Source organism: Chrysemys picta, chromosome 17, assembly GCF_011386835.1.
Source record: "Chrysemys picta bellii isolate R12L10 chromosome 17, ASM1138683v2, whole genome shotgun sequence".
In the NCBI taxonomy this organism is placed as follows: Eukaryota; Metazoa; Chordata; order Testudines; family Emydidae; genus Chrysemys; species Chrysemys picta.
This window is the reverse complement of record NC_088807.1, coordinates 24,404,599-24,429,303: the sequence shown is the minus strand read 5'-3', so window position 1 is coordinate 24,429,303 and position 24,705 is coordinate 24,404,599. Positions and strand designations below refer to the sequence as shown.

Here is a 24,705-nt window from a genome sequence, read left to right as displayed (position 1 = left end):
TTTCCGAGATGGGGCGACCACATCTGCACGCAGTATTCCAGATGTGGGCGTACCATGGATTTATATAGAGGCAATAGGATATTTTCTGACCTATTATCTCTCCCGTTCTTAATGACTCCCACCATTCTGTGGGCTTTTTTCACTGCCGTCGTTTTCAGAGAACTATCCACACTGACTCCAAGTTCTGGGTCCCGTGTCATTTCCCAGCGGTAGGAATAGAGAGGAGACGGAGCCGATCTGCAGATGATACAAAGCGAGGGGGGTTTGCAAGCGAGGGGGGTCTGTCCTTGGGAGGACAGAGCTAACATTTAAAGGGATCTTGATAAATTGGAGGACTGGGCTGTAGCCAGCAAGGCGCCCACTTAACGGACTAATATTTAATAACGGGCTCTTCGATCTAGCAGACAAAGGTCTAAGTGGAAGCTAGTCAAATTCAGCCTGGAAAGAAGGTGTGATTTTTTTAACACTGGGAGCAATTACCCATCGGGACACTTTCCCGAAGTGGGCGTTGGCTTCTCCATCCCTGGCCGTTTTTAAATCAAGCTGGGCCGTGTTTCTGCTCTGGGAATTATTGTGGGGAAGGTCCCAGGCCTGACAGACAGGAGGTCGGACTAAAAACACAAAGGCCCCGGAATCTGTAAATCTGGCAGCAGAGGGCGACTGGCTCTTGGGAGGGACCTACCACGCCGCCCCTTAGTGAAGGATCGATCGGGCGCAGAGCGAAACCAGGGGATCCCCGTGAAACTAGGGTGACCAGACAGCAAGTGGGAAACATCGGGACGGGGTGGGGGGTAATAGGCACCTATATAAGACAAAGCCCCAAATATCGGGACTGTCCCTATAAAATAGGGACATCTGGTCACCCTACGCCCAGCGCCCCCTGCCCGGCGGCACCGAGCGATCCCCGGGTCGCACTGCGGCCTGGCTCCAGCTGAAGTCAGCCGTGCTTGCAGTGGGAGTGGGGCGGGAATCGGACCTCACCCCTGTGCCCGGGTCAATCCGGAGTCACTCCCTTTCCTGGAACCCGGAGGGGCGGTTCTAGAACACGGGGCCTTCATGACACCGCTGGGCGTTCTAGAAGGGAGGCCATGACCCCCGGCCACGGAGAGCAGGGGAGTCCCCATACATCCCCCAGCCACTGCCCAGCACCCCTCTGGCCATCCCTATACACCCCCCCCATCTCTCCATCGCTTTCTCTTTCCAGCGTGGCCCCGACGGTGCCGTTGGCCTGTTCCCGGAGCGCCCCGTCTCAACTCCCCTCGATCCTCACACCGGCTGCTCCCCCCTGCGGGGATGGGGGTCCTGGGGCTGGTGACCCTGCTGGCCTGCCTAAGTGCGGAGGGCTGGGGGAAGATCTTCTCCCGCTGTGAGCTGGCGCAGACGCTGCAGGACGGCGGGATGGACGGATACGAGGGATACAGCCTGGCCAACTGTGAGTGAGCCCTCGGCCCTGCCCCACGGGCTCCTCGATGGGGCAGTGGGTCCCCCCCGCACTGCTCCCCATGGGCTCGTCTATGGGGCTGTGCTCCCCCCACACCACTCCCTGTCTCTATGGGACTGTGCCCCCCCCACACCTCTCCCCGTCTCTATGCGGCTGTGCCCCACCCCCACCGTTCCCCATCTCTATGGGACTGTGCCCCCCCCACTCCCTGTCTCTATGGGGCTGTGACCTCCCCCCCACACCGTTCCCCATCTCTATGGGGCTGTGCCCCCCCCACACCACTCCCTGTCTCTATGGGGCTGTGCCCCTCCCCACACCGCTCCCCGTCTCTATGGGGCTGTGCCCCCCAGGGGTCTGCCTGGCGTTCTACGCGAGCGGCTTCGACACGGAGGCCGTGGGGGCCAATGCGGACGGCAGCTCCGACTACGGCATCTTCCAGATTAACAGCGGCTGGTGGTGCCAGGACGCCAAGGGCCCGTCGGAAAACTTGTGCCACGTGCGCTGCCAGGGTGAGGCCACCAGGGGGCACCGGGCTGCAGGGGGCGGGCGGGGGGGTCAGTGGGGGCTCAGCGGGGGGCGCTGTGCTGCAGGGGGCAGGCGGGGGGGTCGGCGGGGGCTCAGCGGGGGGCGCCGTGCTGCAGGGTGCGGGCGGGGGGTCAGTGGGGGCTCAGCGGGGGGCGCCGTGCTGCAGGGGGCGGGCGGGGGGTCAGTGGGGGCTCAGCGGGGGGCGCCGTGCTGCAGGGTGCGGGTGGGGGGGGTCCGTGGGGGCTCAGCGGGGGGCGCTGTGCTGCAGGGTGCGGGCGGGGGGTCAGTGGGGGCTCAGCGGGGGGCACTGGGCTGCAGGGGCCAGGCGGGGGGTCAGTGGGGGCTCAGCGGGGGGCGCCGTGCTGCAGGGTGCGGGCGGGGGGTCAGTGGGGAGCTCAGCGGGGGGCGCTGTGCTGCAGGGTGCGGGCGGGGGGTCAGTGGGGGCTCAGCGGGGGGCACCGGGCTGCAGGGGCCAGGCGGGGGGTCAGTGGGGGCTCAGCGGGGGGCACTGGGCTGCAGGGGCCAGGCGGGGGGTCAGTGGGGGCTCAGCGGGGGGCGCCGTGCTGCAGGGTGCGGGCGGGGGGTCAGTGGGGAGCTCAGCGGGGGGCGCTGTGCTGCAGGGTGCGGGCGGGGGGTCAGTGGGGGCTCAGCGGGGGGCACCGGGCTGCAGGGGCCAGGCGGGGGGTCAGTGGGGGCTCAGCGGGAGGCGCTGTGCTGCAGGGGTCAGGCAGGGGGTCTGTGGGGGGGAACCATGCTTTGGGGTCAGTGGGGGGCTCAGCAGTGGGGCACCGTTCTCTGGGACATTCCTGTGCGACACCCAATCATGCTTCTAACCACTCCTGCGTCCTGAAGCCCCCCAGGATCTGGGGTATTTTCCCTGCCTGCCACGCCGCGCTGGGGGTGTTAGGGGGTGCGGTGGGAACAGACACCGGGGGGGCAGCGGGGATTCGGGGTGGTGGTGGATTTGGTGAGGTGTGGTTGGAGCCGATCTGAACCCCTCCCCTTTCATCCCAGCCGCCCCACTCTGCAGCCTCCCCAAGGGGGCCCATCCCTGCCTTACCCTCCCTCCCTTGCTCCTAGATTTACTGAACCCCGACATCAAGGACGACATCAACTGTGTGAAGAGAGTGGCGCAAGATCCTCAGGGCATGGAGGCTTGGTAAGGGGGCTCCCTGGGCGGTGGGGTATTCCCAACAGAGGAATTCTGCATCTCGGCACTGGACGAGACCTCCCTGTGTGTCGTTATGTGCGGCTGTTCTCCATCTGCTCCACCCCAGAAGTGGCTGCATCCCAGCGCCGGCCGAGCCATCCCTACAGGTTCTCTGTCAGTGTTACCATCCTGGTGACCCCCCCATCTCATCTATCACTTCCTCTCCTTCAGGGATGACTGGAAGGAACATTGCGAAAAGCAGGACCTGACCGAGTGGGTTGAGAGTTGTAATCTGTGAGGCCCGAGCGTGTCTCCCCCACGGGGGGCGTCTGTCCTTCCTGTGTCTGTCTGTCCGGTCACACTAATTTATAAAGCCCGTTGCTTGAAATCTTCTCGCTGTGTGTCTCTGGTCAGACGCCCGCGCAGGCTGGCAGGGCCCCGAGAACCTGGTCTGAGACCCTGTGAAGTGAAACCGGTGAAGTGAAGTGAATGAAAACCCTCCAGTGAAAACAGATCAGGCCCCGGGGCCCACCCCAGCCCAGTACCCAGAGCCAGGGCTAACAAGGTCACCTGGTCTCCTCCCGACTCGCTCTTTGTTCTTCCGCCCGGCCCCCCATGCAGAGGGCCAGGGTCGTCGGTTGCTAGGGAACAAATTGCCAGGCCGTTGTCCGGGGGGAGGCCGGGAGGGTGCAGGATCTCTGGGTTCTTCTGCAAATAAAAGCCCTTTCCCCCTCCCCCCGGTAAATCATGCAGGGGAAACTGAGGCACACACCTCAGTGGGGTGGGGGCGTGGCCTGGGCGGAGATGTGGGGAGCTCCCCCCGGCAGATGGACACCCGGGCCCCCCTAGGGACCACCCTGCCCCATGCAAAGCAGCTGGCCTGACTGCTTGCTGTCATGGTGTCTGACCCCAGCAGCAGGGAGCCTATTGGAGCAGACCCAAAACTACCCCCCCAAAGGTGAAGCGCTAAATCTGCCTCGCACCAATGGCCCAGACACACCAGAGAGATCTCCCCCTGAGGCACACGGGTTGCACAAACAGCAGGTGAGACATAGGGGCCTCCCTCCCTCGTGCCAGCACATCCCCGGGGATTTGCACTCAGAAGAGTCAGTGTGCGACCCGTAGCACCATGGGACCGGCTGTGGGGCAGCTCTCGGGCCACCTCCGATGACCAGCCCTGAATTGGGAGAATTATCTGCCGCGGGCCGAAGTCCTCCCCGGATCTCTCTCTCTTTCCGCCTCCACTCGCTCAGGAAATGAGCGTGAGCGCCGGCAGCCACTGCCTTTCCTGTCCCTGCTTCTGTGTCAATAGGCATCCCACCCACTTCCTGTTGACTCTCGGGGTGAAAGACCCACAGAGGACTTGCTAACGTGCTTCGTTTCCAACGGAGGTGGAGACTCGGGGCCCCTTGTCTTCACAGGCCCAGCTTACATGGTGGAAACAAGACGTGGCTGAGAATTAAAAGTCGACCCTGCTTTGGTCACACACGAACGAAGCGTTCTTATTGTTGTCATTCCTTGCTGGCCCTGGCTGCCGGGGCAGGAGCACAGCCTTCCCGTGAGAGTCCCCCCACCAGTTATGCCCCCCTCCGCTTGATTCTCCCCAAGCCCCAATTCGGTCCCCTCTCACTCGGCGCTAGGGTGACCAGATCATAGACCCATAGAAGATCAGGGTTGGAAGGGACCTCAGGAGATATCCAGTCCAACCCCCTGCTCAAAGCAGATGTCCTGATCTTATGGGGACAGTCCCAATAGTTGAGGTTTTTTCTTACATTGGCGTCTCTTACTTCCCACCCTCTCCCGATTTTTCACACTTGCTGTCTGGTCACCCTCCTCGGTGCCCGCTTCCTTCGTGCTTGGAAGGGAGGCTGGCGATCCAAGGGAAGGCTGCCCCTGGAGGGTGGGGTTGGTGTCGTATGTCTGTAACGCTTCTGCCCATCTAAGTTGGCAGCAACAAGGGCCGGGTTCTGTATCTAGGGGTTCCGCTTCAATAACACAATGCAAAACCGGCTTGAGCCCCCACCCAGTGACCTGGGACAATGACATACCACCCCCTGGGCGCCTCTAAGAGGCAATACTTCCCCTCTCGCAAGCACGGAGTCTGAGTGTAGCAGAAAATGTTTAATAACGTGAGGTAAACAACCTCAGCATTAAATTGGAAAAACACCACAAACAGGATTCATAACACAAACCATGAGCAAAAACCCACCCCAGCAAACTGGGCTGTGTCCTTTCCCTTTGGTTCTTGAATCCAGCAACCCAAAGTCCCCAAAGTCCAACACCCCCAAAGTCTCTTGGGTCCAGCAACCCCCCAAAGTCCCAAAAGTCCAACAGACCCCAAAGTCTCTGTCCCTGGTCAGTGCAGCCCCAGAGTAAAAGGGGGGCACGCAGGGTGTTAAGGGGCACCTTACGTGATCCGAGGCCGGCCCGTCTCTCCGTGGGGTTCTGCCACAGCCTTCACCACGAGCCAGTCCGCTTCCTGCCGTCCCACAAACTGCTCCGCTCTACAAGCTGCTCCGCTCACTGACCTGTGAGCCCCTCCAGCTGTCTCCACAAATGGCTCCGCTCACCGACCTGTGAGCCACTCCAGCCATCCCGGCAAACAGCTCCGTTCACCATTCCTTGGGCCACTCCAACCGTCCCCACGCCACTCACTGCTCCGCCAGCCGCTTAGCAATATAGCTTCAGGCTCCCCCACTAGTTAACACAGCCTCAGTGATCTCAGCTCTTAATAACTTTAGCGCTTCTATGATTTCAGCTCTTAGCAATTTCAGCTCATAGTAGGGGAGCCCCAGTGCTGGTGCACCATTGGCCCAAAGTGAATTCAGCTCGACAGCCTGTAACTAGACTCCTAATGGAATCAAAGTTAGCTCTCAGAGCAGCAGCCGTGTTAGTCTGTATCCGCAAAAAGAACAGGAGTACTTGTGGCACCTTAGAGACTAACAAATTTATTAGAGCATAAGCTTTCGTGGACCACAGCCCACTTCTTCGGATGCATATAGAGTGGAATAAATATATAGGAGATATATATACACACATACAGAGAGCATGAACAGGTGGGAGTTGTCTTACCAACTCTGAGAGGCCAATTAAGAAAGAGAAAAAAAACTTTTGAAGTGATAATCAAGCTAGCCCAGTACAGACAGTTTGATAATAAGTGTGAGAATACTTACAAGGGGAGATAGAGTCAATGTTTGTAATGGCTCAGCCATTCCCAGTCCTTATTCAATCCTGAGTTGATTGTATCTAGTTTGCATATCAATTCCAACTCAGCAGTCTCTCGTTGGAGTCTGTTTTTGAAGTTTTTCTGTTGTAAGATAAAAAGAAGAACAGGAGGACTTGTGGCACCTTAGAGACTAACAAATTTATTAGAGCATAAGCTTTCGTGGACTACAGCCCACTTCTTCTGATTCTTCTTGGGCTGTAGTCCACGAAAGCTTATGCTCTAATAAATTTGTTAGTCTCTAAGGTGCCACAAGTCCTCCTGTTCTTCTTTTTGCGGATACAGACTAACACGTCTGCTACTCTGAAACCTGTTGTAAGATAGTCACCCGCAGGTCTGTCATTGAATGGCCAGACAGGTTAAAGTGTTCTCCCACTGGTTTTTGAGTATTTTGATTCCTGATGTCAGATTGGTGTCCATTAATTCTTTTGCGGAGAGACTGTCCAGTTTGGCCAATGTACATGGCAGAGGGGCATTGCTGGCACATGATGGCATATATCATGTCAGTTAAGTTAAGTCTATAAGGTGCCACAAGTACTCCTGTTCTTTCTGTTAATATATAAGTTAGCTCTGACATTTAACAGTGGAGAGCAATTGGAGCTTCAAGCCCTCAAAGAGGGCCCCTACTAAGTCTTCTCTCAAATCACTGGGTTTTGTAACCCATGCCCCTTGTCTAGCAAGTGCTACTTAATTACTGGTGAGTCTCTCTGTCATACAACAGTTCCACTGGCCTTGCTTCACCGAATCAGGGTAACCACACTTTATTCTTCCTGCCCCAACAACAGAGAAACTGGGGATCCCACACCAGCCAAAGTAACCACTTTGAGTTGCTGTTGTTTCATGCCAGGCGGGTGGGTGTGCCTATGCAAACAAGGTCAGCCCCTGGAGTTCTTTTCCACCCTCGCCATAATTCACCACCAGATGTCAGGGTGGAGCTTATCCGGACTCTGCTCACATGTCGATTGGGACCCGATGAGCGGCTCGGCCCAGAGGGTTTGGGGAGGCTGGCTTTTCATGGTTGCACTCTGGAAGGAAGAAGGAATGATCCGGCCCTAGGAAAGAGAAATATGACGTGATCTAAACCAGAGCAGGACTTTGGGCTATTAAGAGAAATGGCTGAAAAGGGGAAATCCCAACTGACGCTAGGGGCAAATAATGAAATACGGGCCTTGAAAAGAATCAAACGTAGAAAGTCTCTGATAAGAAAGGGATTAAGGAAATTTGCTACACACCAGCGGCAAGGAAAGTAAACGGAAGTCTGAGCACCGACTTGGCATGTCCCCCAGCTGATCGCGGCCGACGGGAGGTGCTGCGGGGAGGAGCTGATCGGGGGGGGGGGGGGGGCTGCCGGTGGGTGCCTCTGGTGTAAGCGAACGCTCCCTGGACTCCATAAAAAAAAATGGGCCGTCTGATGTATTGATTGTCTATTGATTCGTGTTGTTCTTGCTGGGGAACGCTGTGATGGCTGCAACCTTGGTCCGCGTGCTCGGGGCTGCAGTATCTGAAGTGCCCCATCAGAGCGACACGTACATAACACACCCAGGGGCGGCAGGTTTGTATCATTTGTGGTGGTGCCCAGAACAGATCCAAGTCCCCCCCCACACACCTGCCTTGTAAGCCAATATACAGTAACTCCTCACTTAAAGTTGTCCCTGTTAACGTGGTGTTGTTGTTACGTTGCTGATCAATTAGAGCTGTGGTTCTCAAACTTTTTTTTCCCCGCGGACCACTTGAAAATTGCTGAGGGTCTTGGCGGACCCCTTAATGATCTTTTCAAATGTGGTTTGTACTGTTAGCTAACTATTGTAAAGCGCTTTGGATAAAAGCGCTATATAAAAAAACCCCTAAATAATAATAAACTTTTTTTGTTCTACACATAAAAGCACACAACTCATATTTTAACATCAGTCATCTTAACCTTTCTAATGCGATGGATGTGCCCTCTCTCCCCCTCCACGGCAGCCCCCAAGCTGGGACTGGGAAGAAGGGGGGGTCTCTCCCTCTCTCCCCTGCCACGGCAGCCCCCAAGCTGGGACTGGGAAGAAGGGGGGGGTCTCCCTCTCTCCCCTGCCACTGCAGCCCCCAAGCTGGGACTGGGAAGAAGGGGGGGTCTCTCCCTCTCTCCCCCTCCACGGCAGCCCCCAAGCTGGGACTGGGAAGAAGGGGGGGTCTCTCCCTCTCTCCCCCGCCGCGGCAGCCCCCAAGCTGGGACTGGGAAGAAGGGGGGGGTCTCCCTCTCTCCCCCACCATGGCAGCCCCCAAGCTGGGACTGGGAAGAAGGGGGGGGGTCTCTCCCTCTCTCCCCCACCATGGCAGCCCCCAAGCTGGGACTGGGAAGAAGGGGGGGGTCTCTCCCTCTCTCCCCTGCCGCGGCAGCCCCCAAGCTGGGACTGGGAAGAAGGGGGGGTCTCTCCCTCTCTCCCCCACCACGGCAGCCCCCAAGCTGGGACTGGGAAGAAGGGGGGGTCTCTCCCTCTCTCCCCCACCACAGCAGCCCCTGAGCTCTGGCTGGAAAGGAGGGGGGTCTCTCCCCAGCAGCCACGCCTGTGCGGATCCACTAATTAGGTGGGTGGTCCTTCATTCTCTCGTGTGCGGCCACCCAGGAGTGCTCCGTAGAGGGAACTATCCGCGGACCACCTGAATGGAGCTCGCGGACCAGTGGTGGTCTGTGGACCACAGTTTGAGAACCTCTGAATTAGAGAACATGCTCGTTTAAAGTTGCCCAATGCTCCCTTATAGTGTTGTTTGGCAGTCACCTGCTTTGTCCATGCGGAGATAAAGGACGATGGAGGCACGTGTCAGGACCCTAATTGGGCCCTGGGTGGTCACTACTTCCCACCACCCAACACAGATGTAATGAGGTTGAGTAGTGCCCGTATAAGAAAAATTAAAACTACTGATTATTCCTCAAAAAAGGTTTTTAATGACTTTCGACTATAAAGGCAACATGGACAAAATAAGAAAAGCGAGATTAAAGACCAGCACTGAATAAGGATGAATATAAATGGCAAGTTATACTGAAGACAAACACAAGTACATGTAAAGTTATTATTCATTACCTATTTACTACTAGTCTGAACACTAGAGTAGCGATACAATTTGAGAGCAATTCTGCCCGAGCAACCAGACTTCTTTACTCCATAACCTTACCCTGCATTTGCCCGAAAATACGTTACCCTTCAGTCGGCCGTTTTTCGCACTGGCCAGGTACAGACAGTCGACCAGTGCATGTCCCTTCGGTTCAGGGGGTGTGGGTCAGGTTTCCCTTATGACCAAAACACACACACAGTCCCATGCCTTCGTACTTGTTATCTGATCTGTTGGCTGTGTCTTAAAACAGACTGCTCAATTAGGGTCAGCCAAATCTTTAATGTGATTAACGTTGTTGCCTTGGCTGTCTAATTTATGCTTACTTATCTCCTTGTGTCGCTTTGACCGTATAATTTATGTTTACTTATTTTCTTGTAGCCAATTGTTTTAATTGTGGGTTAGACAAGCTGTGCCCGGGGGGCACAACTTATCTTGCTTTATAGGAGTTAGAATGTGTTATCTGGTTGCAGTGCGTTTTGACCACAAGTCTTAGCTTACTTCTACAAAGCTTGTCCTCTTCACTTCTGCAAAGCTCGCACTTTTCACCTAAATCATAGAATGTCAGGGTTGGAAGGGACCTCAGGAGATCATCTAGTCCAACCCCCTGCTCAAAGCAGGACCAATCCCCAGACAGATTTTTGCCCCAGATCCCTAAGTGGCCCCCTCAAGAATTGAACTCACAACCCTGGGTTTAACAGGCCAATGCTCAAACCACTGAGCTATCCCTCCCCCTGCAAAGCTCACACTTTTCACTTCTGCAAAGCTCACACTTTTCACCTCTGCAAAGCTCGCACTTTTCACCTCTGCAAAGCTCGCACTTTTCACTTCTGCAAAGCTCACACTTTTCACCTCTGCAAAGCTTGCACTTTTCACCTCTGCAAAGCTTGCCCTTTTCACCTCTGCAAAGCTCACACTTTTCACCTCTGCAAAGTGGAAGTTTGAGGCCTAACATCGACAACACCTTTGTTCATTTTAAGCTTGGCAATACTTTTGCTCAGAGATTAATCACAGTCCACTGCTTGCAGAAGGAGCAGCCCGTCGCAGCGAGCTGGTGGGGGCTTGGAACCAGGGTGGGCCGACAGCCCCCCTATCAGCTCCCCTAAGTTCCCTGTGCGGCTGCCAGCCAGCAGGCTCTCAATTGCTGGGCAGTTCAGGTGTCCCTCCCCCTCTGCCATGTGCTGCTCCTGCCCTCTGCCTTGGAGCTGCTCCGGGAGCCTCCTGCTTGCTGTGCAGGCAGGGTGACCAGATGTCCCGATTTTATAGGGACAGTCCTGATTTTTGGGTCTTTTTCATATAGAAGCTCCTATTACCCCCCACCCCGATTTTTCACACTTGTGTCTGGTCACCCTATGTGCTTGGGGGGGGCAGGGAGAGGGGTGCTGTTGTCAGGGTGTCCCCCTCCCCCATTCCTGCCCCCCATCTCCACAGAACGGGGGGGACATGACAGGGCTCAGAATGGAGGGAGCTGGCAGCAGCTGCTGTCTCAAAGTCTCTCTCTCACACACAGGGTGTGTGTCTCTGTCTCTCTCTGCCATGCTGTCTGTCCCCCCTTCCTCTATTCCTGCTGCCTTGTAGAGTGAGGCTGCATTAACAACAGTGCGTTAACCCTTGAGGGCTCAGCCGAGTGCTAGTTCATCATTTAGCAGTAAGGAATTCCCTGGGAAATATCCCACCCTCTGACTCCACCACCTCAACCAAACCTCACAATCATCATCGCTGTTTTCAGTATTCAATTGTTTGTTTAAAACTTATACTGTGTGTGTGTGTGTGTATATATATATATATAAAATATAGTCTTGTGTCTGGCAAAAAAAAAAAAATTCCCTGGAACCTAACCCCCCCATTTACACTAATTCTTATGGGGAAACTGGATTCACTTAACATGATTTCGCCTAAAGTAGCATTTTTCAGGAACAGAACTGCAACGTTAAGTGAGGAGTTACTGTATATTTTTTAAAATAATGTAAAAATGTGAGGGCTCTGGGGTGGGTCTGGGGATGAGGGGTTTGGGGTGTGGGAGGGGGCTCAGGGCTGGGGCAGAGGGTTGGGGTGCAGGGGGTGAGGGCTCTGGGGTGGGGCTGTGGATGAGGGGTTTGGGGTGTGGGAGGGGCTCAGGGCTGGGGCAGAGGGTTGGGGTGCAGGGGGTGAGGGTTCGGGGGTGGGACAGGGCTGGGGATAAGGAGATTGGGGTGCAGACGGGCTGCCCCAGGGCAAGGGCCAGAGAGGAGGATTCCCCCCAGCCCTCCTCCCACAGGAGTGGGGGGGAGCAAGTGGGGGCTGGGGGACACTCGGGGGAGGCGCGTGGGGGCAGCAGGCAGGGCCAGGGGAGAGACCTAGCCCCGAACATTGGCAGAGCTGGGCCCCCGGGCCCTGAATATTGCTGGAGCCCGGGCTGTCACAGAGTGTGGGGGACACAAGGCCCTGCACCCCGGCTTCCTGCGATTCACCATGACTCTCAGCCAGCCAGTAAAGCAGAAGGTTTATTTAGATGACAGGAACACAGTCCAAGACAGGTCTTGCAGGTACAGACAACAGGACCCCCCTCAGTTAGGTCCATCTTGGGGTCCCTGGGCCCCACAGCCCCGTTGGGGGGTCAGAGCCCCGTCTGCCTCCCAGCCATTCCACCAGCCACCTCTGAAACTCTCTCTCCCCTTTGTTCAGTTTCCTGGGCCAAGGTGTCACCTGGCCTCTAACCCCTTCCTGGGTTCTCATGTTACATGCTCAGGTATTCTCCCATCCCCCAATGCAGACTATCCTAACCACACTCCCCTGTCAGCATTCAAAGACCACATTAAGAATAGTCCCAGTTCGTCACATCTCCCCCCTTCGAGACCGAACTGAGCAGGGTCACTTCAGCCAGTGACCCGGGGAAGTTCGAACCTACCCCCGTTCCCATGGATGCCCCCGCATCCCTCCCATTCCTTGGTGAGAATTACACCAGGCCCCTCCAGTTTCACGCCCCCCCTTAGGTTGGGGGTGCTTGATGACACTCGCAGTTCGCATGTGGGAAGGTTTATCCGGCCCGTGCCCTTTTCCCACCCCAATACCCCTGGGGTGCCACTGGGCTGGGGTCTTCTCCCAGCGTTCCAGTCTGGAGGTCGGCGATTCGGGCTCTCTTGGTTCAGAGCCCCCCTTTTTACCTTGGCCCCCCTTTGGAAAGGCTCCTCTATGCTGGGCAAGGGTCCTAAAGCCGTTTTCCCCTTGTCCCAGGCCTTCCTCCCCCTCTGACAGGGGGCACAGGATTCGCAGTACTGTCGGACAGTAACAAAGACCCCAGGCCAGTAAAAGCTCCGTAGCAGCCTCTGCTGGGTACGCCAGGTTCCCTGGTGCCCTGAGAGGGGAATGTCATGGGCCCGGCACAGCAGCTGGCGGCGATACTTCTGGGGTACCACCAGCTGCCTCCTGATCCCCCCTGACTCCATTTTCCCTGGGGGAGCCCATTCTCGGTACAGGAACCCCTTCTCCCACAGGAACCTTTTCCAGCCACCTCTCACTATGGTCTGTACCGCACTGAGGTCGGCCAGGTCCCTTATCTTCCGCAAGGAGGGATCTCTCTGCAACTCGGCCTGGAACTCAGCAGCTGGGACAGGGATGGCCACCTGCTCCCTCCTGCCGGCTGGGTCTGAAGCCACAGCCTCCCTGAGCCGTGTCCCTGGGCGTTCCCTCCCCACCAGGTTAGGGTCCTGCGCCTCGGGCAAGGCACCCTCCCCGTTGTCAGGGCGTAGTGCCCCTCGCTGGCTCTGGCTACGGGTCACGACCAGGGCACCCCGGGGGTTGCTTGGCCAGTCCTCCAGGTCCCCCCCCATCAACACCTCAGTGGACAAATACGGGTGTACCCCCACGTCCTTGTGGCCCTCCTTGGCCCCCCACTTCAGGTGTACCCTCGCCACGGGCACTTTGACTGGTGTCCCGCCCACCCCCGTCAGGGTCAGGTAGGTGTCGGGCACCACCCGATCTGGGGCCACCACCTCGGGCCGGGCCAGCGTCACCTCTGTGCCCGTATCCCAGTATCCATTGACCTTCCTCCCATCCACCTCCAGGGGAACAAGGTACTCTCTCCGGAGGGACAGCCCCACGCCCACCGTATAAACCAAAACCCCTGAGTCTGGAGTATCCAGCCCCCCCAGAGGAGCTGGCCTGGAGCTCTCCTCCCTCCTTAGCAGGTGGTACGCTGCCAGCCCCCCTTCCCTGGGAATGCTGCCTCTCGCCTGGCTGGGTCTCTACCCAGTCAACCCTCTGTGGGTTTGGTCTGCTCAGTCTGTCCCTGAGCCTGGGGCACTGGGCCCATATGTGGCCTCTCTGGCCACAGTGATAGCAGCCCATGTCCCATGGGTCCCCTCGAGTGGGTTGGATGGACCTGACACTGGATGTTTCCCTTTGGTGGGGGTTTTCCGTATTTCCCCGCTGGGAGGTCCCATGGTGACTCTCTGCGTTGTGACAGGCCTGTTCCTTTGGGACTGCTCCCTGTTATCCCCTGCCCGACTGTTCACAAACTCGTCGGCCAGCTGGCCTGCATGCTGCGGGTTCTCTGGCTTTTGGTCCATCAACCATCACCTCAGGTCGGATGGGCACTGCTCATACACGTGCTCCAGTACGAATACGTCAAGGAGGTCCTCTATAGTTTGGGCCCCAGCTGTCCACTTGCGGGCATACCCCTGCGCCCGGTTGGCTAGTTGTAGGTATGTGACCTCACGGGTTTTATGCTGACTCCGGAACCTTTGCCGGTACATCTCAGGGGTCAGCCCAAACTCGCGGAGCAGGGCCTTTCTGAACAGTTCGTAGTCCCCTGTCTCTGCCCCTTTCATTTGGCTGTACACCTCCCTGGCTGTGGAGTCCAGTGAGGGGATGAGAAACTGGAGCCTGTCTGCAGGGTCAACCTGGAGCAGCTCGCAGGTATTCTCAAAGGCCGTCAGGAAGGTATCCATGTCCTCCCCCTCCTTACGCTGGGCCAGGAAGCACTTATCAAAGCTCTTTGCAGTCTTGGGTCCCCCCTCACTCACCGCAGCTGGGGCCCCACTGCTCCCCAGCCTGGCCAGTTCCAGCTCATGCTGACGTTGTTTCTCCTTCTCTTCCCGCTCATGCTGACGTTGGTTCTCCTCATGCTGACGTTGTCTCTAATTCTCTTCCAGCTCCTGCTTCAGTTCTTGCTGCCTTAACTCGAGCTCTTCCCGTCTCAGCTCCCTGTCACATTCCAGCCGCATCCGTTCCCGGGACGGGGAGCTCCGCCGGGACGATCCCCTGCTGGCGGCCAGGGTCGGGGTGCCCTCGGTATTCGCTGGGCTTCCTCCAACCCCTCCCCTAGGCACAGGTAGGCAGGGTCTCGGGATGTCCTCGGCAGCAGTCTGACCCCTCCCAGCCATGTCAGGCCCCGGGGCCCACGCTGCATCCGCTGGGCGGCTTCTCTCAGGCACAGGGCTCGGTTCATCCAAGCGATCCTTCTCCTCCAGCTGGGCAATGAGCTGTTCTTTGGTGGACCTCCCAATGCGCAGCCCCTTCTGCCTGCACAGCTCCACCAGGTCGCTCTTAAGGCGTTTAGCATCCATCCTCCTGCTGGCCACTCGCCGGCCTGTGCTCGCCGCTTTCCACCGTTCCAGGGGGACCCCGAGTGTGCCAGCCCTTCTTCAGGTCACCCCCTCTCTGCCTGGGTCGAGCTGCAGACTCCTCCGCCCCGGGACCGCTCGCTGCGATCCCCCCGGGGGACCCTGTTACTGCAACAGTCCTTCTCGCTGGTCACACACTCCCAGGGGTCAATCGCCCCCTGAATCGTCTCTCCCTGACTCTTCAGCCCACCTGGTCCCCGTCGATCCCCCTTGGTTTTACTGCTCCCCAGTCACTTACTGCAGGAAGTGCTGTCCACGGGGTGCAGTAGATCCCACCGCTGTTACCAGTTGTCACGGAGTGTGGGGAACTCAGGGCCCTGCACCCCCGGCTTCCTGCGATTCACCATGACTCTCAGCCAGCCAGTAAAGCAGAAGGTTTATTTGGATGACAGGAATACAGTCCAAGACAGGTCTTGCAGGCACAGACAACAAGACTCCCCCAATTAGGTGCATCTTGGGGTCCCAGGGCACCACAGCCCCCTTGGGAGGTCAGAGCCCCGTCTGCCTCCCAGCCAGCTCCCCAGCCAGGTCTGAAAACCTCCCCCAGCCTTTGTTCAGTTTCCCGGGCAAAGGTGTCACCTGGCCTCTAACCCCTTCCTGGGTTCACATGTTACATGCCCAGGTATTCTCCCTCACGGCCAGTCTCCCATCCCCCATTGCAGACTATCCTAGCCACATTCCCCTGCCTTCCCAGCCAACACTCCCCACTCAGCATTCAAAGACCACATTAAGAACAGTCCCAGTTCGTCACACGGGCACCCCAGGCCCATACAACTCGCCGCCTATGAACACACCCCTGCCTGCGACAATCGGACCAGCTCAGTCAGTGCACCAGGACGCTGCCCCCACGGCTGGGGTGCCCCTCTTCTGACTTATCCTTTAGACTCTGATACAAACAAGTTACGTATCACGCTCCAGACACTGTCAGCTAATTACCACCCGTCTCCTTGTACCTGCTCGTTAGAACAAAACAACTTGATCCAGTATCCTGGCATCCCGTCCGTATCTTATCCAGGGGGTCGGGGTGTTCCTGGACCACCTCTTAGCAATTTGTTTCCATAGTTACTTGAGAGATCTGTGTGGTTTTGTACTGTCCTCTGCGGTCAGGAATGTGCTTACTTGGTGTTAGGTAATACCGAGTGGGTTGGTATTTTCCCACGGCCAGACCTCCTCCGGTTCACACTGTTAGTTATGGCAAACTGACGATTCCCTGCAGGGCCACCCAGAGGATTCAGGGGGCCTGGGGCAAAGCAATTTTGGGGGCCCCTTCCATAAAAAAAAGTTGCAATACTATAGTAACATGTATTTGGAAATGTAAAAAATAATCAGTGAAATACATTCAAAAATGGCGTTATCCCATGGGACTCTGGGTCAGGGGGTGCCCTGCTCACAGGATCTGGGCTTGGAGCTGGGGGTCAGGGCGGCGGGGGGTCCCCGGCTCAGAGGGGCTTACCATGCTGCTTACCCCCGCCTCCCCCCTCTCCCGGAGCGGCCCTGGACAGCGCTGCAGTGGTGTGGCTCCAGCTATCCTGCTCGGCCCACCGGAGCTCACAGCCCTGCCCCCTTACCATGCGGCTCTGAGAAGGGGGAGCTCAGGCCCTGCTGGACCCACGCTGCAGCGCTGTCCAGGGCCGCTCCTGGACGCGGCGCGCCGAGGGGCCAGGTGATGGGTGGAGGCGGGGGGAAGCCTCCAACATTCTCGTGGGGCCGGGGGTCCCTTCAGGGCCCGGGGCAAATTGCCCCACTTGTACCCCCCTCTGGGTGGCCCTGATTCCCTGTTCTGTTCATTCCCTCTGGGGCGCCTGGCATTGGCCACTGTCGGTAGACAGGACACTGGGCCGGATGGACCTTTGGTCTGACCCAGTCTGGCCACTCTCATGTTCTTATGCCTAGGGCTCCTGCAAGGAGGAGGCTTGGGGAAAGGGTGGAGTGGGGGTAGGATAGGGGCAGAGCAGGGGCTGGAGCAGCACGCAGCTGTGCAGGGCACCAGGAAATGTGGTGCCCCAAATTTCCTGGTGCCCTACGCAGCTGCGTACTTTGCATATGGGTAAGGACGGCCCTGGTGCTTAGCACCCACTGGCAGCCCCCCTATCAGCGCCTCCCCCTCCCCCCAGCGCCTCCTGCGTGCCATGGATCAGCTGTTCCTCAGTGTGCAGGTTGTGCTGGGGGGAGGAGCAAGGGTGGGATGCACTCAGGGGAGGGGGGGAACGGGGTGGCAAGAGGTGGAGTGGAGGCGGGAAGAGGCAGGGTGGGGGCAGAGCTGGAGCAGAAAGAGCCAGGGTGGGGTGGGGCCATGGGGGAAGGGGTGGGGGGCAGGGCCTGGGGCAGAGCTGGGGAAGAGCACCTCCCCCCCCCGGGCACGTTAGAAAGTGCTGCGTGATGCTCCAGCCCTCGCCCTGCCTCTTCCCACCCCTGCTTCGCCCCCACTGCACCTCTTCCCCAAAGCCCCTGCCCTGCTCCACCCCCACCTCTTCCCACTCCTGCTCCGCCCCCAGTGCACCCCTTCTCCCATGAGGACTGTAGCAGGGCTGGGCCTGTGCTCACCGGCGGCGGGAAGTGCAGTGACCCAGCCCCAGTCGCACCATCGGTGAGTGGTTCCCCCTGCCCTCCCCAGTCAGCCCCCCTTGCAGGGGTGCTGCGTAAGGCCCTAAAATAGCTAGGGACAGCCCTGCCAACAAGAACGTTGAGGAGGAAGTTGCGTGGTCAGCGTTATGGGGAAATCTCCACCAGGAGTCCCTGCCGGCTCTCCCATAAAGCCAGTGTAATGCCGACAGACCCCGGTCACCGGCGGGCAGGATCGAACCGGGAACCTCGGGATCTTAGTGCACGCGTGAGCTAAACGCCAACTGGCTGTGAGCTAAGGCTGTACAGCAGACTCCTTTTACTCTCTCTCAGTGGTCTTGGTGCCACTATGTGGGCCCGAGCACCCCCCCAGGAGGTGTGGGGTCACCCCAGCAATGGTAGATGAAGGGGAGAAGGAGTCGTCACACCTTTCCAGGACTCCAGCTGGAATCACCCTGAAGCAAGGAGCTGGGAAGAAGAACCATGTGGCAGAGACAAGAAAAATTCACAGCCCCAGGGGGATTTTCTTATGTTTTTAACGCACAGTGAACATAATACGCCCTGGTGAGCAGATTACCAGAGAGCTTTAGGATTTTTTTCTTTCCTCTTCAATGTTGGAATTTTTACGTATGACAGTGGAAGACATTTCAGGTTGAACATCCAGACATTTTTCATCTCATAACATAATAGAGTCAATTTTAAAAGATTCTTATTTTTAGTTGTTCTTTAAAAAAAACTGTCAGGGTTCCCTCCCCACTCTGAACTCTGGGGTACAGATGTGGGGCCCTGCATGAAAGACCCCCAAGCTTATTTTTACCAGCTTAGGTTAAAAACTTCCCCAAGGCACAAATCCTTCCCTTGTCCTTGGACGGCATTGCTGCCACCACCAAGTGATTTAGACAAAGATTCAGGAAAAGGACCAATTGGAGTTCCTATTTCCCCAAAATATCCCCCCCAAGCCCTTTCACCCCCTTTCCTTGGGAGGCTTGGGAATAATATACCAACCAATTGTCTTTAATATAAGTACAGACCAGACCCTTTATCTTTAGGACACTAAAATCAATCAAGTTTTTAAAAGAAGAACTTTATTATAAAGAAACAAGTAAAAAAAAAAGCGCTTCTGTAAAATCAGGATGGAAGGTAACTTTACAGGGTGATAAAAAGATTTAAAACACAGAGGACTCCCCTCTGAACTTAGCTTTACAGTTCTAAAAACAGGAATAAACTACCTCTTAGCACAGGGAAAATTCACAAGCTAAAACAAAAGATAATCTAATGCATTTCCTTGCCATTACTTACAATTTTTGTAATCTTAGATGCTCATTTTAGGTATGTTTTTAGGAGATGTTTTCCAGCCTGGTCTCTCTCTCCGTCCAGAGAGGAACAAACAAAAAAAGCACAAACAAACCTTCCCCCCGCCCCCCAGATTTGAAAGTATCTTATTTCCTCATTGGCCCTTTTGGTCAGGTGCCAACTAGGTTATTTAAGCTTCTTACACCTTACAGGTAAAGATTCAGTACAGCTACCCAGAAGGGATTTTATGCTACCTCTTAGCTGTATGTTTATAAAAAAACCCAATTGTTTTTTGTTCTGTTCTGTTCATATGGGACACTTACTATAAAGGTGGGCTGCAGCCATTTCCAACCAAATTACAGGAATATTTGAAATCAGCAGCTAATCTGTAGATCTCTGCTGTCTGTTCACGACAGGGTGACCAGATGTCCTAATATAAAGGGCTGTTACACCCACACATAAACTCTGGCACAATTTCCCACATTTGCTAGCTCAGAGGTGGGCAAACGACGGCCCGCGGGCCACATCCGGCCTGCGGGACTGTCCTGCTAGCCCCCAGCCCCTCCCCTGCTGTCCCCCCTCCCCCACAGCCTCAGTGTGCCGCGCCAATAGCGCTCTGGCGTGCTGGGGGGAGGTTCTGAGGGGTGGGAGGGGGGACAGTCAGGGGATGGGGAGGGGGCGTTGGATAGGTGAGGGAGTCCCGGGGGGCCTGTCAGGGGTAGGGGTGTGAATAGGGGTTGGGGCAATCAGGGGACAGGGAGCAGGGGGGGTTGGATAGGGGGTGGGGTCCCGGGGGGGGCGGTTAATGGCAGAGGTCCCGGGAGGGGGACAAGGAGAAGGGGGTGTTGGATGAGTTGGGGGTTCTGAGGGGGGCAGCCAGGGGGCGAGAAGTGGGAGGGGGCGAACAGGTGGCGGGGGCCAGGCTGTTTTGGGAGGCACAGCTTTCCCTACCCGGCCCTCCATACAGGTTTGCAAACCCGATGTGGCCCTCGGGCCAAAAAGTTTGCCCACCCCTGTGCTAGCTGGTCCCTCTACTCATGAACGGCTTAACTTCGAGCACATGAACCCTCTTCCTCAATAACAGTGAAAACTTTGTCCAAACAAACGGAGACGTGAGGTTCCACGATGTCCGTCACTAATTTCTGCATACATTTTTGCTTTCTGGTCAGAGGATCCCCCATTTCAAGTCGCTCTTGTCTCTCATCGCTTTCACCGCAGTTGGAGCACCAATTTGAGCACTTGTATATGGAAAAAAGTAAGACAATGCCGAGAATGATGCCTAGACCCGCCATCTGGGAAGGAAAAAAAATCACCACATTCAGATTTGTTATTTACATGGGATTTTTTCTTCACAGATGTTTGGTGTCTCACCACCAGGGGTAGGGACAGGGGGACGTACAGTTTATGGTCCCTGTGCACAGGCAGGCGTGAATCAAGCCTTGGAGGATTTACTGACACAATCTAGTTATACAAACCTCAGTTTGTAACATATCATGAGTATAATTTAGCAATCTGGATCCCTCCCCTGCCCCATGCCCCATAACACATCACATTTCAAAACGATCCGGGTTGAGGGGAGGATGTGAGACTGACAGACACTTATCCTCCCCCACTTTCCCTGCCAGAGATGCCAACTTTCTGCTTGACCCCCACTCTGCCCCAGACCCCTCCCTCACTCCACCCTTTCCCCCAGACCCCCACCCTGCCTCTTCCTGCCCTGTTCCACCCCCCCCCCCCCAAGCGTGCCCAGCCCTCCAATGAACAGCTGATCAGAGGTGGGCAGGAGCTGCTGGGGGAGGACCTGATTGGTGGGGTCTGCCAGTGGGTCCTGAGTGGGTGCCCGGGGCCGTGACTCGGCCTCTGAGATGTTACCACAATATCATTGAACCTCAGAGTTACGAACGGACCAGTCAACCACACACCGCCTTTGGAAGCAGAAGTGCACAATCAGACAGCAGCAGAGACCAAACAACAAATACAGGCCAGCGCTGTGTTAAACGTAAACTACTAACCAAAATAAAGGGAAAGCGGCATTTTTCTTCTGCATAGTAAAGCTGTACTAAGTCACTGGTCAGCGTTTCGTTCAGAGTTACGTACGTTTCAGAGTCACAAACAACCTCCGTTCCCGAGAGGTTCGGAACCCTGAGGTTCGACTGTACAAAGAACCCCGCGAATGATACCTCTGTCCCTAAGCTAGACAAAGCCGAAAAGTGATGAAAGCAGCATACGAAACGGTGGCTGTGATCCCATATGTTTCAGTGCTGCTGAGACTTTCTTTTGACAACGGGTCACCTGGAAAAATAGTGTGTGGTTGTGTTCTTAAAGACTGCAGCATAACGAAGGCAGAATTAAGGCCACACAGGCAACCATAAAGCCGGCATTTCCTAACTTCAGAGCATATGACTTCCAACCTCAATATTCTTTTAATGTGACCGATTTTACATATGCTTTGAATTAACTCTCTATTTTGGATCTGGTGTGTGTGTTTTTATTTATTGCCTAAGTGCCGCAAAGCAATTCGTTTTAGAAAATGGAAATCAATACATCTCACATAGCATTTGCCAATCGTTCTTATACAATGTTAATGTTTCATGGCTGACCCGGGCTTTGAATCAAGGTACTTTTGTCAACCCTGTATTTGTAACTGTCTCATCTCCATCGGCTAGCGTCTTTTTAAACATTGAAAGCTGTTACAGAACTCGTTTTAGCCAGTCCGTATTAAACATTTGAAACTGAAAAAATTCCAGACTGGACCAAGAATCCAAGACAGCGGAGAGCAAAATGCCAGAGATGGTTGAGTTTCTCATGAGAGATCTGCAATGGGAGAACCTTACCTGTGATTTTATATATGAGTCACTGGGCTGTTTCGGATTGTCTGCTGTGATTTCTTCAGATGTTTTACACAGACAATCCACGTATCTTCCATCCAGGAGAAGAATGACAATCCATACAACAGAAGGCAAGAAAATCTTAAAGGAAGACCCCAAACAGTGATTACAGCTATGGCAGCATCTCCTGAGACATTCTGGCTGAAAAACCACGCTCAGCAATAACAAAACCACAGCTGGAACAACAAAATAGAGGACGCCGTACGAGACTCTCAAGGTCTTCTCTGGAGGACATTTAAATTCAACTTCCAATATTTTTTCGATCCCTACCAAAATTAATGAGCCAAACGAAGCCACTGCAACCCGAATTTCTTTTTGCCAAGTCTCAACAAGTTTCTTCTTAAGTTCCATTTTGCCTCGCAAACCAGACCGCGGCTAACTCAGGGCGGGGGAGAGAAACACTGAGACGTTTGGTTCTGTGGCTCCTCTCCACTTCGAGAGATAATTGAGTAGGAGTGAAAATGAAAGTGAAAATATTGCCACAGCAGGGCCAAGGAGCCGTGCGAGCGTGGTCATATTGGGCCCCAGGAACCCACCCACTGCTAAAGGACCCTCCCCCAGCCTGTGGGGAGGATCCGCAAGGTCCAGGAACTCAGATAATCACGGGGGACTACCGAAAATGTAACAGGGACAGGTGTGAACGTCAAAGTGTCAAACAAAGGGAAGCAGAAGGGGACACCGAGCAGAGAACCCCGGACAGCGCCCACTGCTCCTCGAATGTGTCAAGGGAGCCAGCGGACGCCGCCCAGAGGAGCTCCACCCGGATACGTGGCACCAACCGTCGCCTCAGTGGGCTCGGTAGCCACTAGCGAGGTGTCATCCGCGGCCGGGCAGGTAGATGAGTCCGGGAGCTCCCCGGGAGTAAGAGGAGGAGCAGCAGCTGTGGGAAGGGGTGGGGGGCAGCGCAAAGCCGCCAGATGGAGGCTCGCTGACGGAGGGTCGTCCTCCCCCTGGGTAACTGGGGTCAGACCCAGGGCCTCGATCTCCTTGAAAATGGAGAAGTCTCCACCCACTACCGCAGAGGCCTCCCTGCCGGCATCTGAGGCAACGCTTGCCCTGGTGCCGACGGCGGGGGACGGATGGCAAGGGGGTGGGAGAGGCTCCAGCAGAGGGCCCCACGAGGAGGGACTCCAGAAGAGGGGCAGCACTGCCCCTCATTGCTGCCACGACACCCCCAGCCGGCTCCGGTGGTCGGAGCGTATCTGGGGGCAAGACAGAAGGCTCACTCCCAGCGGCCCCCTTCCTGGTCTTACAGGGGGCCTCCGCCCCCTCCGCTTGCCCCGAACGAGGACCCAGCACTCCAAGGTCTAGCAGGGGCAGGGCGATGGGATGGGACCACATGCCCCAACTTTTGTTGGTGCGGGTGGGGGCTTGCACCCCCTGACTCCGCCCCCTCCATACCCCATTGGATCCCTCCCCAAATCCCCGCCCTGGCCCCGTCCCCCCCCGACTCTGCCCCCTCCCTGCCCCATTGGATCCCTCCCCAAATCCCCGCCTCTTCCCCAAGCATGCCGGATTCCTCCTCCTCCCCGCTCCCTCCCAGGCTTCCGCGAAACAGCTGTTTCGCGGCCCAGGTGCTGGGAGGGAGGGAGGAGAAGCAGGATCTGGCGGTGCGCTCAGGGGAGAAGGTGGAGGTGGAGGCAGAGGTGAGTTGAGGCAGGGGGGCGGGGAGCTGCCGATGGGTGCTCCGCACCCACCAATTTCCCCCCATGGGTGCTGCAGCCCCAGAGCAGCCACGTGGTCAGCACCTAAGGGCGGGGCGGGGGGAGAAGGGCAGCAAGGGAGCAGAACATGGGGAGGGGCCCAGAGGGAAGCTGGAGCAAGCACCGAGCCGGCACCCCGTTTTCAGCAGCTCCACACCCATACAATGGCAGGTAGGCCAGCCCTGCAGCAGAAGGTGGGGGTAGGTGATACAGCAGGCCCGGGAGCAGTGGGAGAGGGGCGATATATAAGCCGTAGGCTAATTAAGGGGTGGTTCCCTGTAGACTAGGGTGGGTGGTTACAGGTTAATTGGAGTACCTGTAGTCAATAAAGGCCCTGTCAGGGATCTAATAAAAAGCCCTGCTTTAAGGCAGACAGGGTGTGTGGGTGGGGAAAGGGGTAGGAGAGAGAGAACCAGTGTTGCGGGGGGGGGGTGTCGGTCTGTGTGGTTGACACTTGAAAGACCAGAACACCAAAGGAAGGTAGACCCCGCCCCAGCAGGCAAGGGAGACTCCCTCCCCGAGTGTCAAGGACCGAGGGTAGCCCTACCCAAGGGGGAAGAGGGGAAGAAACCTGCAGGGGTTGGGGCTGGGGCTTAGAGTGAGGAGCAAACTCAGACCCCTTCCTCGCTTCCCTCCTGTACCACCTTCCTGGGCCACTAGTGGGGCCCTCAGCACCCCAAGAAAAGCACGGGACCCACCAAAACAGCATCGGCCATTTTGCCACACCTTATAAAAACATCCCCATTCCTGGTCGTTCCATTAAGTGGTGTTGTCTAGAGATGAACATTGTTCACAAACTGCATCGTATTGATTTCAGTCGGGTCTCGAGTAGTCAGGCTAGCAGACTGGAAACGATTTTCTATTTCTATTGTCTCTAGTTTTCTACGATAGTTTATCCTCCGTGTTTCTTTGGATATGATTTTGTCAACAATAATCATTCATCTCTTATGGTAGCAACACCCTAGTTAAGTTTGTAAATGACTTTATTTTAGTTCTCTGAGACCTGAGCATTTTGATTTATAGCATTCATTTGAAATTCTTACTGTAGAATTTTACACTTCCTAGGGTATTTTGGAGGGGGAAAATATCTGAGTTTTGAATGTTGACAAGAGATGTATTCTCAGCGACTTGAAGTCTTTAAATCACAGGATTTGGGGACTTCAACAGCTGAGTCAAGAGAAAGGGGGTGGGTCAGCTCTTGTGGCTTGCATCATGCGGGAGGTCAGACTA

General features: G+C 56.0%; 1 protein-coding gene across 1 annotated transcript; it reads left to right on the top strand.

Annotated features, from left to right (window-relative positions):
• Positions 1–957: 957 nt before the first annotated feature.
• LOC112060716 (lysozyme C, milk isozyme-like) lies at positions 958–3,494 on the top strand. The gene is made up of 4 exons (XM_065571126.1): positions 958–1,432; positions 1,792–1,950; positions 3,047–3,125; positions 3,348–3,494. The coding sequence occupies exons 1-4, from the start codon at positions 1,294–1,296 to the stop codon at positions 3,412–3,414; spliced, it is 444 nt and encodes a 147-aa protein (XP_065427198.1). The 5' UTR covers positions 958–1,293; the 3' UTR covers positions 3,415–3,494.
• The last annotated feature ends 21,211 nt before the right edge of the window (positions 3,495–24,705 follow it).

What these genes read in the sequence shown, in the direction of transcription:
- LOC112060716 (XM_065571126.1), top strand. Translation starts at nt 1,294, where the DNA reads ATGGGGGTCCTGGGGCTGGTGACCCTGCTGGCCTGCCTAAGTGCGGAG. An exon ending in GTGCCACGTGCGCTGCCAGG is followed by an intron (nt 1,951 to 3,046) that starts GTGAGGCCACCA and finishes CCTTGCTCCTAG; the next exon opens with ATTTACTGAACCCCGACATC. An exon ending in CCTCAGGGCATGGAGGCTTG is followed by an intron (nt 3,126 to 3,347) that starts GTAAGGGGGCTC and finishes CCTCTCCTTCAG; the next exon opens with GGATGACTGGAAGGAACATT.